Here is an 18,698-nt window from a genome sequence, read left to right as displayed (position 1 = left end):
TGCTCTTTCTATATTGAAGATCCAACTCAAAAACCCCCAATAAAGCTATACTATTTGTCTTATTCACTCATCCCTCTTCTATCATTCAACAATAGGGGAACATATCATGAAGTCCTATGTACTACAACTTGCCAAGTTAATTTTCCCTCATTTAAATAGGAGGTCTCTCTTTAAACTCCTGTGGGACTGAAAGATACAATCAGAAGGTCAAGAGAGAAATATGAGAATGTCAGCAGAGAACTAAAAGGCAAAGTCACCTCACTGTAGCTGCTCCCCAACAAAGGCTGGTTAGGCCAAATCTCAGAGCAGGTAATACTTTCACTGGTAACTGAGAGTTAACTAAATTATTCAAAGAACATCAACTAATTGAAGAACTTGGCAAACCTGTTGCCTAGAATAAGGCTTTTTAAGGTTAAGTAAATGACACATTTTATTTTTCATGTTTCATTATCCCCAGCTTGGACATGGTATTAGGGTAAAAGTTGGATGACTCAATCCTAAACCAGGGATCTTTGCTATGGCAATATCATTTTTAAAGTCACCAGAAGAATTACTTATAGAGTTATAATACTTCATATAAGGGGATAAAAATATTAATACATTTTCATAGTTCCCTTGTCTCCCCAAAAAGACTTTTTAAAATGCTTTGAACAACAATTTAACTTTCAAATTTCAAAATAAATTTAACCAGGAAAGATTAAAACTTTGTGTAAAATCAGCAAAAATCTTGAACTCTTTATTTCCCCCTTCTCTTTACCTGCGTACCTATCTATCTGCATGTCTACTTATCTACCTATTTGCATATAGACTGAGAACAAAAGCAGCTCCTCTTTCAGTTACCTGCTTGGTGGAGAAGACAGCGACCTCTGAAGATTGACCCCCGAGTTCATGTCATGATAGTATGGTTGGCTTGGGATTTCTCCAATTGGGAAGTTGACTCCAGTTCCCTGGGTTATGGGTGCTGAGGAATGAAACAACAACACCAACAAACATTGGGAATGCCATTTACTGTTGTCATCTCTATTCAAATGTAATAATCTAATCTTTTCCATGCCTCTGGGCAAGGATGAGGGGAACTCTCTTTACCTTAAGAATCTAATACCAGCCATTCACTGGTTAAGACTTGCAAACATCCTCACGATGCCAATGTTCAAGTGTGGAAACTTGAGGCACGCTGACTATCACCACTGGTTACCCCTTCTCCCACTCCCACTGCCCAAGCTTCTTCACTCAGTCCTTTGTGTTAGTCGTCACTACACCTGTCACCCCACTAGTCTCTAGATGCGCCACACGGAACAATATATGTTGCCTATTGCTCAGCACCAAGCAAGGCACTCTGTACTAAGTCAGATCTCAAAAACCAAATTATTGTTAAATAAATCGAATTAGAATAGTTTCACAAAAGGCGATTATTATTTTATAATAATGTTAACATTAATGTTAGAATGCATTAGAAATCATATTTATAATTATTTGATATAAAAATAATTCTTGTATTAGGACAGGTATATAAGTAAAATTGGCAAATATGAAATAAAAGTCAAGATTCTTTTTCCAAAATACATATTCAGGTTTCACATATGAATGGTGAGTACAGTTTTACTCAACAGCTATGTTTTGTTTTTTTAAAAGTTTGTATGCCCAATTTCGTAAATCATTTAAAATATACTCATGGAGTTTTATACTTTAAGGTATTATTTTATAAATCAAGAAGTCTTTTTGAGTTTGTTGAGGTATTAAGAACTGAAAATTTTACTGTAATATTGGTTGTTATACAATGAATTACATCTTTTCAAATTTTTAAATTGGTTTCTAGACATCTTGAATAAATCTGTCAGACAGCATGTTGTGTTAGACTGAGTAGGGTCTTGGGAAATAGACAGCCTTTTAGTTTTAACTCCCTCTGCCACTTATTGGCTATGTGCTTCAGTTTCCTGAACTGTAAAATGAAAATTAGAATAACCTATCACATATGATTATTTTGAGGATGAGACGAGGTAAGGAGTGATAAAAGTCCAGCATCATGCCTAGTGTAAAACGGATATTCAACAAATGTGAATTCCCTTCTTTCCTTGCTTTCTTCCCTGAAATTCTTCCCTGGCAACCTAGAGTGGTCAGCAAAGATGAAACAGTTCAAAAACCCACGCAAAGCTGGTGAACTGGTACAAATGAACCTATTTGCTGAAGGTCTGTTCATTCAATAAAATATTGTGCCCATTACTGGCAGGTGCTGCAAGGGACACAAAATAGTCTAAGATAGTTCCTGTGCTTAATAAGACATACTGGGCAACAAGTTGGGTACACAAAATAGCCATGAAAAACACAGAGATACAAGCATAATGCGTTTTATAATGAAACTTCCAAATGAATGACATGATCAATCAATGCTATAGGATTTCAAGGAAAGAAGAATCTGATACGAGCTTGAATGGTCCAAGAAATCTGTGGAAAAGTCACAGCTGGCCCAGGGCTTTGGAAGATGAGTAAGGTACTAAAGGGAGGTTACTCTAAACAGCAATTACTACAGGAGCAAGGTCATGGGCAGAGATGATATACAAGATGGAGGCCAGCCAGGTTGGTGTCAAAGGACAATGCTTAAGAATAGTTTCTATCTTTTCACCTGTTTTTATCAGGCCTTCAAGATCTCCAATGAGAGAAAGTGGATCCTATGTGGGGCGGGAAAATTCTGGAGCCCTTGAAATTCACGCTAAGAATACAAAGTCTACTTAACCTTCCCCTCTCTCCAAACTAACCACATGTTAAGTAAAAAATTCCAAAGAGACAGCCGATTTTCAAGGAATTTTTCTTACTCAGAATTTTTAATAAACATTTGAAATGTGTTCACTGTCAGTTGAATCGTACTTCAATTGCACTTCACTATCAGTTGAATTGTACTTCAATATCTCAGGCAGGCTGAGACTACCAAAGTATTTTTAAAGAAAATATGATTAGGAGGTGCATGCTTTATTGTAGAGAAACAATCAAGGAATATACAACGATTATCTCTCCCCATTAAAAATTAATCAATACATACGAGATTAGTCTCAGCTCTAAAACTCTGGAGTTTCTGCCTTCTGTTAGGTTGTTCATATTATATAATATGCTTTAGCCTCATTTTACACAGAAATATTAGTGTTCAACGTGCAACTATGCCTAATGGCCCGAGTTCTTTGGACAGTTAAAATGTAGCTGCTTGTTGTGGCTTGAGGTACACCAGAGGTTAAAAAAAATGCAAGGTAAGAAATCCCACAGTAACCACATGCTTTAAAGTTTATTATTAGAACCATGTTCTATGTGACATTGGAAAGCAGAGTATGTGCTGGAAGGAGGCATTTGAGGGGCTCAGTGAAGGTAAGCAATCTATTTGGCTTCCAACAGCAGTGATGGATTCAATTCAAAGAACTGAGTTACCAAAAGGAAACTTACAGGTTATATCAACTATTTGCAATTTATTAAGCTCATGCAATATTTAGGCAAAGATTTGTAGTTTCTATTTAATAAACATATGGCTTGATAGTCAACGCAGATTGCTTGACCGTAAGCGTACTAGGTATAATTTATAGGAAAATGATAATTTAAAATCTTTGGAAATTTTGTTTTTTTCTAAGTTTTGTTCCAGAAGGATTCTTCCAAAGTATCAAGGAAGCAATAGTGGAATCTAAACAAACAAATGACCAAGCTCAAAGAAAAGGTTACCAGAGGTGGGTGTTGTGGGTGGGAGGGAGAATTGGAGGAAGGTGGTCAAAACGTACAAACTTCTAGTTATAAAATAAATAGGTACTGGGGATGTAATGTACGACATGATGACTACAATTAACACCGCTGTAGGATATACAGGAAAGCTGTTAAGAGAGTAGATCCTAAGAGTTCTCATCACAAGGATATATCGTTTTCTCTCTTTTTTACATACCTGTATGAGATGATGGATGTTGATTAAACTTACTGTGGCATTTCACAACATACGTCAGTCAAGTAATTATGCTATACACCTTAAAATTATACAGTGCTACATGTCAACTAAATCTCAATAAAACTGCGGGGGTGGGGGACAAGACAGAAAATCAAGCTTTAGTCATGGCTTAAGCGAAACAAGAACAAAACCACTTTGTCTATGGATTTACACATGAGCACTGTAAAATTTAGTGTGCATTTTTACACTAAATGGGAGATTACGGAAATTAAAGTAGATTAATAGCAAACATGCCCAGATTCTAAAACAGCACACAGGCACAAAATTTATCTAATGACAAAGTGCATGAGAACAGCAAGTCCCAGGCAGATGTGCCTGTTTAAAAGCCTCTGGAAAAATTTACATCAGATGCAAAGATCAGTGTTAGCACCTCTCCCAGAGAGCAGCAAGGGGCCTGAAGGCTGCAAATCATGTTTAAGAGGCTGCCAATACCCTCTTAGAAACCAAGCTCAGAAGAACCTCGGATTCCAAGGGTTAGAGGCCAGCCCTTAATCTCTCTTATTGTTCTCCTCACTCCAAAAGCTGATCCTAAATCAACTTTTAAGATGGTGATAATATCATTCACCAGAAAGATCACTATCCTAAAACTGAATAGCTTCATTAGCTAAAGTCAACATGCACATTAGAGGGTCATATGAGAGTAAAACCCCAGAGGACAGAAACCATTAACATACCGTAAACCCTCAAGAAGTCAGAATTTGTGATATACAGCATAAGGGTTGTGCTGAAGTTGATGTTTACTTAGAAAACCCTTATTTCATAAACAATGAAGTTCAATTGTGTAAATAAGACTATAATGTGGATATATTAAAACACTTAGGAGAATAACTTCTCAAGCATTTCAGAGACACCTATTTACATATGGAGTAGAAAATAAATGTTTGCTGAATAAAGTAACTAATGAATGAATACAGATAATTAATATACTAATTACAAATTAGTAATGTTTGTTATAACAGATAACTTAAAAACCTCTAGGAGATGACAATATGAATCAAGAAAGAATGAATGGTATCTGTTAAATTTGCCTCATTTCTGAACTATTATAGAAAGGTATTTTTTTTTAAAGATTTTTTTGATGTGGACCATTTTTAAAGTCTTTATTGAATTTGTTACAATATTTCTTCTGTTTTATGTTTTGGTTTTTTGGCCACAAGGCATGTGGGATCTTAGCTCCCAAACCAGGGATTGAACCTGCACCTCCCGCTTTGGAAGGTGAATTCTCCACCACTGGACCACCAGGAAAGTCCCTAAAAAGGTATTCTTTTAATCTATTTTTATGTTTCAAATTCAGATTTCTCAAAATATTAATCTGGGCTTTTAAAGTTCTCATGTGGCTCTCCTACAGCATCTAGCATAATGTTACCTATAATGAGGAACTAGTAATATTTTCGGACAGACGACTCTACTGTCCTTCTCATAAGAAGGGTGAAAATATATCATAAAACTGAGAAAAGTACAAATTTAAACAAATAATTTCATAATGTCTCATAACTGTAGCAGCATAGCCTCTCTGTTAAAGAGCAGTATGGGGAAACACACACACACATACACACATCTTTAAATACCCTCTTCCTTACACGATGCCATAAAGTAGTCGTAAGTAAGTCAGGCATGTTCCTTTCCAAATTAAAAATAAACATAAAAAAGTTCAAATATCAGAGGCCTTTGCACAACACATATTGATCAGGAAAAACACACAAGGCTCATCGCCTTGGTGAATGAAGTAAATGAAGTAGATCATCAGAATCCTCTTGCCCAGCAAATATGAACCCTGTAAGTACAGGCATACAGGATATTAATTTGGTCTCCTACACTGCCCCCAAGTCAACAGACCCAGGGCAGAAGTCTTTGGGGCATACATTTATCCACTGCAGAATTACGTCAGAAAGGATGCTACTAAAGTCTTAAATGCTCATGTACAGAACTCTCTGAAATACAGGCTGTTTGCACTAGTCACTTCAGAAATCTGAACTATTTGAGAAACTACAGTTCCAAAGACAAAGTCACCTACTACCTTGGAGATTACTTCACTCAACACCATGCTAAAGCACTACCTATACTTACCCTTAGTAACTCATTCTTTTTTTTTTTTTTTTTTGCAGTACGCGGGCCTCTCACTGTTGTGGCCTCTCCCGTTGCGGAGCACAGGCTCCGGACGCGCGGGCTCAGCGGCCATGGCTCACGGGCCCACGAACGGGCCCGTGGCTCACGGGCCATGGCTCACCGGGGCACGAACCCGTGTCCCCTGCACCGGCAGGCGGACTCTCAACCACTGCGCCACCAGGGAAGTCCCCTTAGTAACTCATTCTTGTTTGTTCTTTTTGGATCATCATAATTCTTGTTCATGACCTCTGAATTTGACCCAAGTGAAAAACACAACTTAAACAGGCTCCAGAGTGCCCCTACATCATCTGAATAAATCATTCCAAACTGTGACACTCTCTATCAAAATGTCAGGTGAAAATACACCCTTCAAAGTTACATAAATAAGCTAAATCAGAGGAGAGCAAGTAGAGATGAGTCACTCCCTTCAGCATAATCAATGAGATAAGAACTGCATCTTACATATATTTGCACACACCAGTAATAACTAAAAGAGTTGATCAAGGAAACTTCCCCCTTGCTTAGTTAGCTGGCCAGGTGAACTTACTTGAGAAAATTCTCATCTAGCCTGCCAAGAATGGTGTCTCAGGTGAGGTGGCCAATGAAAACAATTGGACATTGTTTTGGATAACAATGCTTTCTATCTATATCCAGCTACAATCTGCAAAGTTAATTTCTGCATCCCTCTACACTCTGCATGTTAGTGTGTATATCCTGTACATCTCCAAGCCCTCACCAAAATGTTAGCAAAATGAAAAAGCACTTATCTACAGGAAACTTATGTGGGTTATCATAACAACACTGAGTACATTTAATTAATCACACTTCCTTTGATATAAATGACCATCTATGGTCACAGAGTGAACAGTGAATTAAACGAATACCAATAACACAGCAAGCAGAACAAACGCAAATTGTTTTTGTACTACAGAAAGTGTTGATTAAAATGCAAATATTTTAGAAAACCAGACAAAATATATTCACTTATGATTTCATCAAAAGGTCAGAGATTTTAAAACACAAATTCTCCTAATACACAGTTCTCCTCATACTGTATTTAAGGTTCAAATATAAAATATTTTAAATCATACTGTATAGTTAAATAATAAGAAAAGAGTTTACTTACTTCTGGATACCCTCACAAGTTCTGATACATTGAAGACTCCAGATTTTACAAAACTATCCTCAAGGTATCCTGAAAATAAACATCAAGATGAAAGAGATCAACATAAGCAGGAAGCAAATAAATGATTAAACACTAGAATTTGTTCAAGTGTTTTAAACCAAAGGTTAGAACAAAACCCAAGTATGCTTACAACAAAGAACTGTAAAAGCAAAACTCTTGTAAAATGCAAACTGGGTCTGCTTAAACAAACGTTTCACTTTTAGAAACTAAATAATCTCTCAGGAAAATTTTTTAACTTTCCAATTGTACAGGGCAATTGGTATGGTTTTATTTGCCACTGCCCACGCATAGGGAATGAAGGTTCAGGGGCCCTCAGATCGGTAGCACCTGGTAGACTAAAGTCCACCCATTAAAAAAAAAAAAGAAAGAAAGAAAGAAAAAGGAAAACCACAACCACAATTAGCACCTTGTTGGAATTACTCCAAAGATCTCTAGAAACCACTGTTCTTTCACAAATCCTTCCCTGATTAAAAAGTGAGTTGCTGTTACCAGCACTCCCACCCTTGTTCCCATCATGGATCACACAAAAGCAGAACCCGTACGTACAGCAAATACTCTACTACACAGACCTATTTCTGTGCACCATTAATATACCTCACATGATGTCACTGCTGTCTCACCCTTGCCGCCACTCCCTGGGACTCCCTTCATTTCAAGAACTGGATCCTTTTTCTGGCAAATGTGGTGGAGTCAGACCTCCAGGAATGCCTCCTGACCCTTCCGTGACCTCCAGGTCCAGGGCCCACAGTAGCCGTGGGCCACGGGTCAGGAGCCTGAGTAAGTCAGACATGCTTGCTAGCTGGTCTAATTCTATCCAGGACTGCAGATGGGGACACCAGTCCTACCCCCAGGTTCTCATCCAGAAGAAGGAAATGTAGTGAGGGTGAGGAGGGAGGGAACACCTTAGGTAGGAGGGATATGGCTACTCTCTGCTGCCCCAGGGAGAGAATAAGAGTGTGAAAATCCTCAGAATTAAAATGCTTCCAGGAAGAAACTCTAAATTCCAAGAACTGGCAATTTGATTGGATGTTACATAAAGCTTCAGGGCTGACCAAGAGATTAGATTCAGGGCAGGGATGAGAGAGGTCTGGGTGTTTTAGCAACATGGCTCACTCAAGTCAAAGAGCTGGGGTTTGACTCCTGACTACGGTTTGTCAGTGTGGCACCCTGGAGTAATTAATCATAATAATTAATAATTCTAAATTAATAATAATAATAGTCCTGGAACATTTAGACTCTTTGTACCTCAGATTCCTCATTTATATATTAGAGATAATAAAATTACCTACCTTACATCGTTGTTACAAATAATAAGTGAGATAAAAATATAAAACCCAGAGTAGGCACTGAGTAAATGTTACCAATAAGTTAGGACTGGCCTATGGAGTCAGCAATCACCCATACACTGAAATGTGCACACCGAATCCCAGACACTCTCAAGTTATTTGTAAATCATCATTTAGAAATTTTACCAGAAAGAAAGCCACCAGCCCACTTTTTAACCATACACAGCATGAAAAGACAAAGTCATTCAATTAGCACATATGCCTCACTGCTGTGAATAAACAGGGGCGCTGCATATGTCTGAACACTGTTTTATACCCATCCATCCACCTTCTTTAGAAATAGCAAAAGAATGAGAAGAAATTATGAGATCTCAGTTGGTGATAAAACTCAGGTCTCATGTTAAGTCACTGCTCTGAAAAAGATATACATTTTTAAGAGGATAATAACAAAGTGTCCCCACTTGATGCAGCTCTATTTTAAGAAACGCCTACTTCTTCAGCAATTAATTTTTCACCAGGTTGAATTCATTTCAGTGATTATTGAGAAATTTCCAGGTGGACAACATTGTACAATGTGCTAAAAAGCCACTGAGACAAAAAAAGGACAATGACTCCCTCTGTGTGGCTGGAGACAAAGATGTTTTTAATTTTGATAGGTTATCATTGTATACAAAGATTTCTATTGCTTTTGTTGTTTTAAGCATAATAGATTTTACTTTATTTTACATGTGGTAAACATAACATTTTATATATGACAAATACATTAAATACAGAGAACTTATTTATCATGACTACAGCCTGTGTGCCTAACCAATCAGACAAGATTATTTGTCCTTCCCCTACTGTACTCTGTAAACACCTGCCCTCAGATCTTTCTAACGTAGCTGCCTCTGATCAGAAGGCCCTCTTTCCACAGGCTCAACTCACAGCCTTCAATGTCCAGCTCAACCACCGTCTGCTCCATAATCTGCTTTTCTACCCTCCCCTCCCAATTCCTGTGCCACCTAGAAATAATCTCTTTCTTCTGTATTCACATAGCACCTAGTTTGTTCTTACTTTATATCACTTTGCACATTCAAGTTTACCAAGATAATTGTTTTCAAGCCTTGTGTTTCTTCTTATTTGGGGGATTGACTGGGTTTTGTTCATCTCTATATCTCCCTTAACAACTAACTCATTGCCCACATTACAGTAACTACGAAACGTTTGCAGAACAAATGTAAAGTTCAGCTTTTTGAAACATGGTCACAAGTGAACACCTTAATAATTTTATAATATTGAAGATAACGATAGCTTAAGATCGAAGGATAACTCTACTGACCCTTGTTATTTTCTGGAACTTGTTTGCCGCGGAGTTTATTTAAGCTTTTGGGCAAAATGGGAAAGCATAATGATTACAGTCAGATTATATCTCTGACTTTGTTGTGTAATTAATGTACAACTTTAGACATTTAGTACAAAATAACTACCAAGGGACTAGAAGGGTTCAAATAGTTCACAAATATTTATAAATCGATGAAGGAGTGAATGAATAGTGAACATTTCATTTATATAAATTATACCATGTGTAATACTTAATAACACTTCAATACATGGATATTATCTGAAGTTCATTTCCTTGTCACTCCAATGAGTAGTTAGGACTCCATTTGCTTCTAAGTCATGCCCATTAAGATGGAGTGATGTGTGGTCCTGTCACGAGCCGAATCCTAAGGGAGGGAAGAGCCACCTCAAGGTAATCTTACCAGCAGGAAGACAGCAAGGCAGTCGCACACAGACAAATACAATGACTATCTCATAGAAAAGGGAAGGCAACTCAGAATGCTGAGGGTGCTTCTCCACTCCCTACCCCCAATTCCCCAAGTTCTAAGGAATCTGGATCTACAAGGGAAACTGAAAGATTTTACTAAAACTATGAAAGACATTGAAAATATGTCAGAACTGCTTTGGCACCCACTAGCCAAAATGCAACACCACAGGTCCCACTGGGCTCCACTCCTGCATGGAGCACAGCGAGACCTCAGTAAAAGGAGGGCTCCCAAGGATAAGTGGTAATACCTGCTGACCATGACCTTATAGGAGGGAGGTGGGTGGGAATCAGGCGGCTGGGTAGCCTGGGAGAAGCACCTGAAGCAGATGGCTGCACCCTTCATGCATCTTTGCACGCAGCACAGCCTTTACAATGGACGGACATTACCCAAGATGAGGCGGGCTAAAGAAAAGAAACAGTGGATGACACGGTACTTGGACAGCTAATAGTGCTTGCTCACAAGCATACGAGAGAGTACTTAAGGACTCTGGCAAAATAACTGGAGAGGATCATGCAGGGGGTCAGAAGCCCTGCTATACAATACAGAGGGTAAAACTCAGCATATGCAGGTGCTTGCTGTTAATACAACCTCATGTGTAACCTCCAGGCTTCTGGGGCCTTCTAAAAACATGGTTTTCATGTGTTACATAGACCACTGTGAATCTAAATAGCTGACACAGAGGCCAAAGATCTTAAAGCAATTTGGAGACATTCATAGAGTAAATTCCCTTCATCTACCAAAGGAAATATGAGCAGCTCTGAGAAAGAGCAGCTGCTTAATGGTTACTGGGCAATATTACACGACAGCTTACACCAGGAAGCAAAGAACAACTTAGCATTTATGTGATGCTGTATTTACACTACATGTATGCTTTTTAAAAAATAAAATTGAGTAGGAAATAAAGACCTCTGCAAACTGAAAATTCTCAAAGGCAGTATCAAATTATATTATTTTACTGTTTTTATTCTTCTCTAACAAAAGCAACAATAAATCACGACTCAGAAGTTAATATAGTGTTTAACCTCCTTTACAAACAATAACAGAGGGACGCAATGGCATATCTAACTGTTAATATCTCAAATTATAATCAGCACCATTTAAATGTTAAACAACATTTACACAGAAAATCCAAAGGAAGACTGATAATGGCTCATTTTTATGGTCTACTGTGTTCTATTCTTGAAATTAAAAAAAAACACAGAAAGCAGTTATTAAATTCATGAAAGCTGTCTTCAAGTATTTGAAGGACTGTTAATGTAGATGGTGGATTAGACTTATTCTGCATAGTTCCAGGAACTGTTTTCTTGGCTCAGTAAACAGATTTGTCATCCAATAAGAAAAGTCCTAGAAAGGAATGTGAGACCTTGCAAAGGTAATAATAACCAACACATGCCAAGCTACTGCACCAAGATCTTAGAAAGCATGAATGCACATCATGCCCGCAATTATCCTCAAGTTGTTACCATTTTACAGAATGAGGAAACCTGTGTCTACAAATATAGGGGGTTTCCCAGTGGATGTAAAGACCCCTCCATTGGATTTAAGAATTCTCACTTTGGGTAGGAAGTTGGATAAGAGCACTTCAAAAGCCCATGCAACTCTCAGATTCCACTTTTTTACATGGTTGTTTTCCTGTTAGTTTTCTTGCATTGCTCAGTTTGGAGAAAGAAGAGGACACTGGGTATCTCACAGGCATGCTCCAGCCCTAGGATTCCAATTGTTCACTTCCTTCAACTGAGTGTAAAAGATGCCTAAATTGTTTTGTTTATAGATGTAAAGGGGGAGAAGATAAGATTATTTCATACTAGCTCTTTGCCAATCTTCATAAAACTTCAGCTACCAAAACTAACCCATTGGTGATTTTTCTGGTAGTGGTGTTATAAGACAGGACTCTCTTCAGTTTCTCAACTGATCTGAACTGTCCATGGTTAAGGATGGAAACTGTGATTATAAAATAGATACACTAATCACAGCAAAGATAACAATTCTCTGCACAGAGACTGAATCTCAGCCTATAGCTAACATTTTAGTATAAATTTACAATTAAGTTTGTCCTTCAACATGAAATGTAAATCCCTGATGGTGATTGAAATGACCTGGTAGAGTCAGAATTTTTCTGACTTTAACACACTCTGATAGTAGTATATTAATATATTATTTATATATATATATATATATATATATATATATATATATATATATATTTTTTTTTTTTTTTGCGGTATGCGGGCCTCTCACTGTTGTGGCCTCTCCCGTTGCGGAGCACAGGCTCCGGATGCGCAGGCTCAGCGGCCATGGCTCACGGGCCCAGCCGCTCCGCGGCATATGGGATCCTCCCGGACCGGGGCACGAACCCGTATCCCCTGCATCGGCAGGCAGACTCTCAACCACTGCGCCACCAGGGAGGCCCTATTTATATTTTTAAGTATTTCCTTTGAGTCCATTAAACTTTTCCTACATATATATAATATATATAAATATGGATTTTTATAAAATTGAGATAAAATTTAAATAAATGCATATCCTGCCTTTTTCTAATTAACACTGTATCTTTCCCTTTAGATTAAATACTTTTCCAAAAGCATGATTTTAATGCCTGCACCATATTATACTGCATGGCTGTATCATACTTTATTTGACCATTCTCCCATTGTTTGGCATTTTAGGTTATTTCCCAGTTTAAAAAATATTATAAACAGCACTGCCATTAACATCCTAGGACACAAATTTTTGTCAGCAATTCTTATGATTTCCTTAGGCTGGAGTTCCCAGAAGTGGAATTACTGGGTCAAAGGACATAAACTCTTTTAAAGCTCTTGGTAAAAACTGTCAAGCTGCTTTCCATAAAGGTTTTTGCCAATTTATACTCCCTCAGGCAGATCATGAGCGTTTCCATGTCACCACCCTGCTGCCAGAATTACATATTAGTCATATTAATGGGATTTGTTTTTAACTGTGGCAAGTTGATAGAGAAAAGATATCATTACATTAATGTTATAACTTTCATTTAATTATAATAAGGTTAGATTTTTCACATACATATGCATTATTTTTCTGAAGAGAACTTTCAAAAATATGTAAAATAGGAATAGTGCTAGCAGGAATATTTTATTCATAATGTTAATGAGAATACTTCTAGAGTTTCACAGTTAATAATTTTGGCCATTAATTGATGATTGATTTTTTCTCATCATCTGATATATTCGTTTATTCCTAGTTTTCTCAGAGTTTTTTTTAAAGTTTTCTGATCAGAATCGTTGTTGAGTATTATTAAATGTCTTTTTGGCATTGTGAGATTATCCTTTTTTTCCATTACAGCATTTTTTGTTGTTACATATTACGAATTCTTAGATTAAATTATCTTTGTTGGTCCATGGAACATAGCTTTTTAAATTTACTGTTGAACTGGTTTATTAACAGTTTTCTTCCAAATTCTCTATTTGTAGTTGGGATACTTTTGTGGGAATCTTTGTATTTTATTTGCCAAGTTTTCATACCAGGGTTATATGCATGCTTCATAAAATGGTTTGGATGACAGTCATTATTTTTCATAAAAAAAAAAAAAGTTGAAAGTTTGGAAAAACTCACTGGTAAAATCATCTTTCCAGAATGTGTTTCAGAGAAGATTCTTAGACAACTCCAAGTGTTTCACGAAATTTAATCTACTCCTATTTTCTGATCTTGAGACAATTTTATTACATATTATTCAAGAAAATCAATTCTTGCAGATTTTAAAATTTCTTAGCACAGATACTTTATGGTTTACTAAGTGGGCTATGTTTATTTTTACTATATTGAAATTATAATAAAATTAAATTAAATTTTATAATATCATCTTAAAATATACTACAATTAATATAATTATATTAAATTACATTAAACTATACTAAAAAATCAGCTCTGTCACTTACTATGTAAACTTAAGGCAAGTTAAGCAACTTTTCTACGTCCCCCCATTTCTCTTCTCTAAAATACCAGATAATCATAGTCCCTGTGAGTCAATATGAAAGCTGTGTATTATTTTCAAATAATGAGAGACATTTCATTTTAAAAGCAGGGAAAGGGAAGACAGAACTTCCAAATTAACAGCTAGGAAACAAAATACAATGAATAGGAACTTAAGACAGTCAAAATAAGGATATAAGATATAAATAAATGATTAAAGTAAAACAAGAGGAATAAAATCAAATATATCAATCATTATAACAAATGTAAGTGGACTGAATTATCCCATAAAGAAAGCATTAGATTAACTTAAGCAAACAAAATCCAGCTACTTTTAAGGAACATACTTAAGACAAAGTGAGAATAAGAACAAAAAGTTGAAAATAAAATAGTAGGCAGAGAAGTCAGGCAAATTCACACAAAAAGTAATCTGTGTCAATTAGCAATGGTTTTAAGATGGAATTTGAGATGAATTAAAATGAACAGGTTAAAGAACATTATGAATGACATGCACCAAACAATATTGTGGAGAAATGCACCAATACATGCACCAAACAATGTATTGATGCAGCGAACAATATTGTGGAGAAATACATAAAATAAAATCTAATAAAATACAAGAAACTTGATAAAAATATACCTATAGTGAGAACTCTGAATACATCTTTTAGATTTGAACATGACTATTAGACAATTAGACTTATTTTTTAGAATGTGTCTTTTAGATTTGAACATGACTATTAGGCTATTAGACTTATTTTATATCATTCAAATACCTCTTATACTCTGTTGGTATATCCATGGAAATTTTATAAAAATTGATCATGTCCTTGACCAAAAAGAAAATGTTAACAAATTCTTAAAAGTGGAGAATTTTTCATGCCATTCTGTCTCATCTTTGGCAAATAAAACTAAAAGTTAAAGAAAAGTGACCATATCTTCTGAATTACATGAAAATTAAGAAAATAAGCCATGAATCAAACAGAAAATCAAAAGAAAAACAGCCATCTAGAAAGCAATGAAAAGAAAAAGACAAAAGAAAAAGGAAAATTGTTTACCATAAAAGAAAAACAGCAAAACAATCCAACAAAAATTCAAAAGGGAATTAAAGATAAAAGCTGAAATTAATACAATAGAAAAAAGAGGAATATTTGAAACAATGAAAGGAAAGATGATTCTTTGAAAAGACAAGCAAAACAGAAAAATCATTTGCAAGCTTCATTAAGGGAAAAAAGAGAAGGCAAAAATATATAACTACAAGAATAGAAGGGAGACATAACCATAGAAACCAAATGCATTAAAAGAATTATGAGATTAACACATACAACTTACTGACCGCAACTTTGAAAACTTAAAAGGGGCAATTACTTACTAAAATAAAAGTAACCACAATTGTGCAAAGTGGACCCTGAATAGAACATTACCTAGTGCAGTGGTCCCCAAAATTTGCTGATCATTTGAACCACCTGGGGTTCTTAAAAAGCAATTTATGCGTGGCTTCCACTCCCAGCTATTCTGATTTAACTGGTATGGATATGACCCAGACATGAGGATGTTCTAAAAGTTGCCCAGGTGATTCCAATGTGCAGCAAAGTTTGGGAACCACTACGCTAGTCTCTTGTTATTCGAAATGTGGTCCCAGAACCAACAGCACTGGCATAACCTGGGAGCTTGCTGGAAATGCAGAAGCTCAGGCTCCACCAAGACCCTCGAAATCAGAATCTGTAGCTTAATGAGTTCATATGCACTTTAAAATTTGAAAACCCTAGAACAGCATAAAAAGGTATTTTTAAAACCACTTTTAAAAATGACCTAGGTACAGATGGGTGCACAGCTGGATTTTATCTATCCTTTACCTTGCCTTCAAATCTCAATGCTATTTACACTCTCCCAGGCTGTAGAAAATGATGACAAGTTACTTTATGAAGCAGGCGCTGTCATAAGCCTTTATTAGGCCAGCAAAACTTAAATAACTAAACTTGCAATGTCACTTATCAAAACAAAGCAAGCAAGCAACCAACCAAAGATCAAGCAAACATGTAAGTGCAACTTCAGGAATCCTAAACACAGCGCTGGAACCAGCCAGAAGTCTCACCCTGGCAGGCCTCTGACTGTCTTCAGCGAATTAGGCCTCTTTCTAATACTAACTCGTTGGAACTGATGCACTTTGTTTAATGTATGCTGTCCTTTTTTTTTTTTTCTTTTTTTTTTAGCTGCTTGTTTGGAACAAAATGAAATGCATATTGCATTGTATCCTTCCTGCTTGCTGTTTTTTTCTCTTAAGTTTAAAAGTTATGCATTGAGGATAAAGTATACTTAAGGAGAAATGTGCACAAGAATACCTATTAAAATAACTCCCATCAAGTTTGATGGTGTAACTTCAAGGGATTAAAAACTAACTATTTTGGATGGGAAAAAAAAAAGAATCCTAAATAAAATTGAATATATTCAATTCATATATTCAAACAGAATATAACAATGTTACCAAAAAAAGATACACTATTATCATTAGAGTTTATTCCAGGAATGAGTGCAGTTCACTATCAGGAAATCTAGCGATGTAATAGAGAAAAAACAAACAAACAACAGTAACAAAAAACAACAACACATGATCATATCAATTGAGGCTGAAAATGTACTTGACTCCAAGAAGAGAAGCAGGCTTCCCTAATAACAAATCTAAGCAGAAATAGAGATAAAAGCAAACAATAAAGACTCTTTAGCAAAGCCAAAAAAAATTATACTAAAATGAGAAAATTAGCCTACCATTCCTAGTTACCCAACCTCTTCAAGCCTCCTCCTCCTTTCAGTCCTTAAAAATGTAACCTGTAAATAAATCAGTCACAAAAAGGCAAACATTGTATAATTTCACTTAGATGAGGTATCTAGAGAGTCAAACTCATAGAAACAAAGGAGAATGGTGGTTGCCAGGGGCTGGGGGGAAGGGGGAAGAGTGAGTTGTTATTTAACAGGTACAGAGTTTCAGTTTTACAAGATGAAAAAGTTCCAGAGATTGGTCGCATAACAAAGTGAATAAACTTAACACTACTGAACTATACACTTAAAATGGTAAATTTTATGTCATATGTATTTTACCACAATTAAAAAAAAACTGATCTGGAATTTGAGACCTAGAAAACTGTTATTAATTGCATATATATATATATATATATATATATATATATATATATACACATACATACATACATATATATATTCAAGAACTACTTTTTACATTGGAGTTTATGTCTATAATCTTATTTACAATAATTACTTAGATATAACTTTCTATTTAATTATTATTCTCATTATCAGTCTGCAGTTATTGCTATATTTATAACGATCAGTATATATCTGAGGACTTTCCTCATCCTAAATTTTTTCTTTTTTAATTTTGGTGCATCACTTTGTCAACTGCAACAGGTTTTCAAGTAAAATTTTTACAAAGAAAATGAGGGACTATTTTTCAAGACCACAAATAATAAAGAATCTATTTCTATCACCTTTGATGAGAAATAAAATTCCTTGAACATTAAAAGAAATGCAGGTAACTTTTTCCTCTAGGATAATTACAAGATTCTTCTTTTTACCCATGAAATACAAAAACTGCAACAGGATAATATTTAGATATTATTACTATTGGCTGGATATATTAGCCATATGAACCAGCATATTTAGATTATGTTGAGCTCACAAAAGTTTTCTTCATTTGTCCTTGATTCTATTTCTTTCCTAAATGCTCTGATTTCTCACTAAGAACACCTAAATAAATGCTTAATTTTCTATTCTCCCATCATAAACCTTTTTCTCACCATTTTTAACCTCTCTGTTCTTTTCCTCTGCTTTTGGAGCAAATATCTATATCAGTGATTATTTCCACAATATCAGTTCTGTTTTTTATTCTTCCAATCCAGATTTTAACTATATGAAAGCAGTTTTAGTTTTCTTGCTAGTCTTTCTTAACTCACATGGTACTCTGTTCATTGAAGCTATTATTTTATCTGTTCATTTTTCATGTAAGTCCCTTTTTCTAAGTAAACAAAATGTTTTCTCTGAAATTTCTTCTAGTTTTCATTTTCAAAGATATGTTCTTCTGGATCTTAATGACAGACCCTTTCCCTTGTTCTTCAGTATTTTCTCACCAAGGGCATAGCTGGTTGTTTTCTTTTTACTTACAGGGTAGTCTATCCAAATTTAGGGTTTTGCCTCAAAAAAGCATACTGTATTTTTAGGTTGAGATTGAGGGCTCTAGAATTGACATAATTGGATCTAGATTCTTATCATTTACTAGCTGGATAACTTTGATTAAATTACTTAATATAAATAAAGAGTAATAATAACCATAATAATGATGATAATAAAATAATAGTGGCTATCATTTGTTCAGTGTTATA

At 35.7% G+C, this 18,698-nt stretch overlaps 1 protein-coding gene across 6 annotated transcripts in view; it reads right to left on the bottom strand.

The window, feature by feature from the left end:
* The window catches only part of NFIB (nuclear factor I B), a 231,333-nt gene that overhangs the window by 58,838 nt on the left and 153,797 nt on the right, over positions 1–18,698 (bottom strand). For all 6 annotated transcript variants that reach the window (XM_081237547.1, XM_081237548.1, XM_081237549.1 and 3 more), the window contains exons 4-5: positions 7,203–7,271; positions 841–961 (exon numbers count right to left, since the gene is read on the bottom strand). In XM_081237547.1, coding sequence (XP_081093673.1) covers positions 841–961; positions 7,203–7,271 — 190 coding nt within the window. The remainder of the gene's footprint in view (positions 1–840; positions 962–7,202; positions 7,272–18,698) is intronic.

This window comes from Mesoplodon bidens (assembly GCF_964165515.1).
Source record: "Mesoplodon bidens genome assembly, chromosome: 6".
Taxonomy (NCBI): Eukaryota; Metazoa; Chordata; class Mammalia; order Artiodactyla; family Ziphiidae; genus Mesoplodon; species Mesoplodon bidens.
This window is presented reverse-complemented; position numbering and strand designations above follow the sequence as displayed.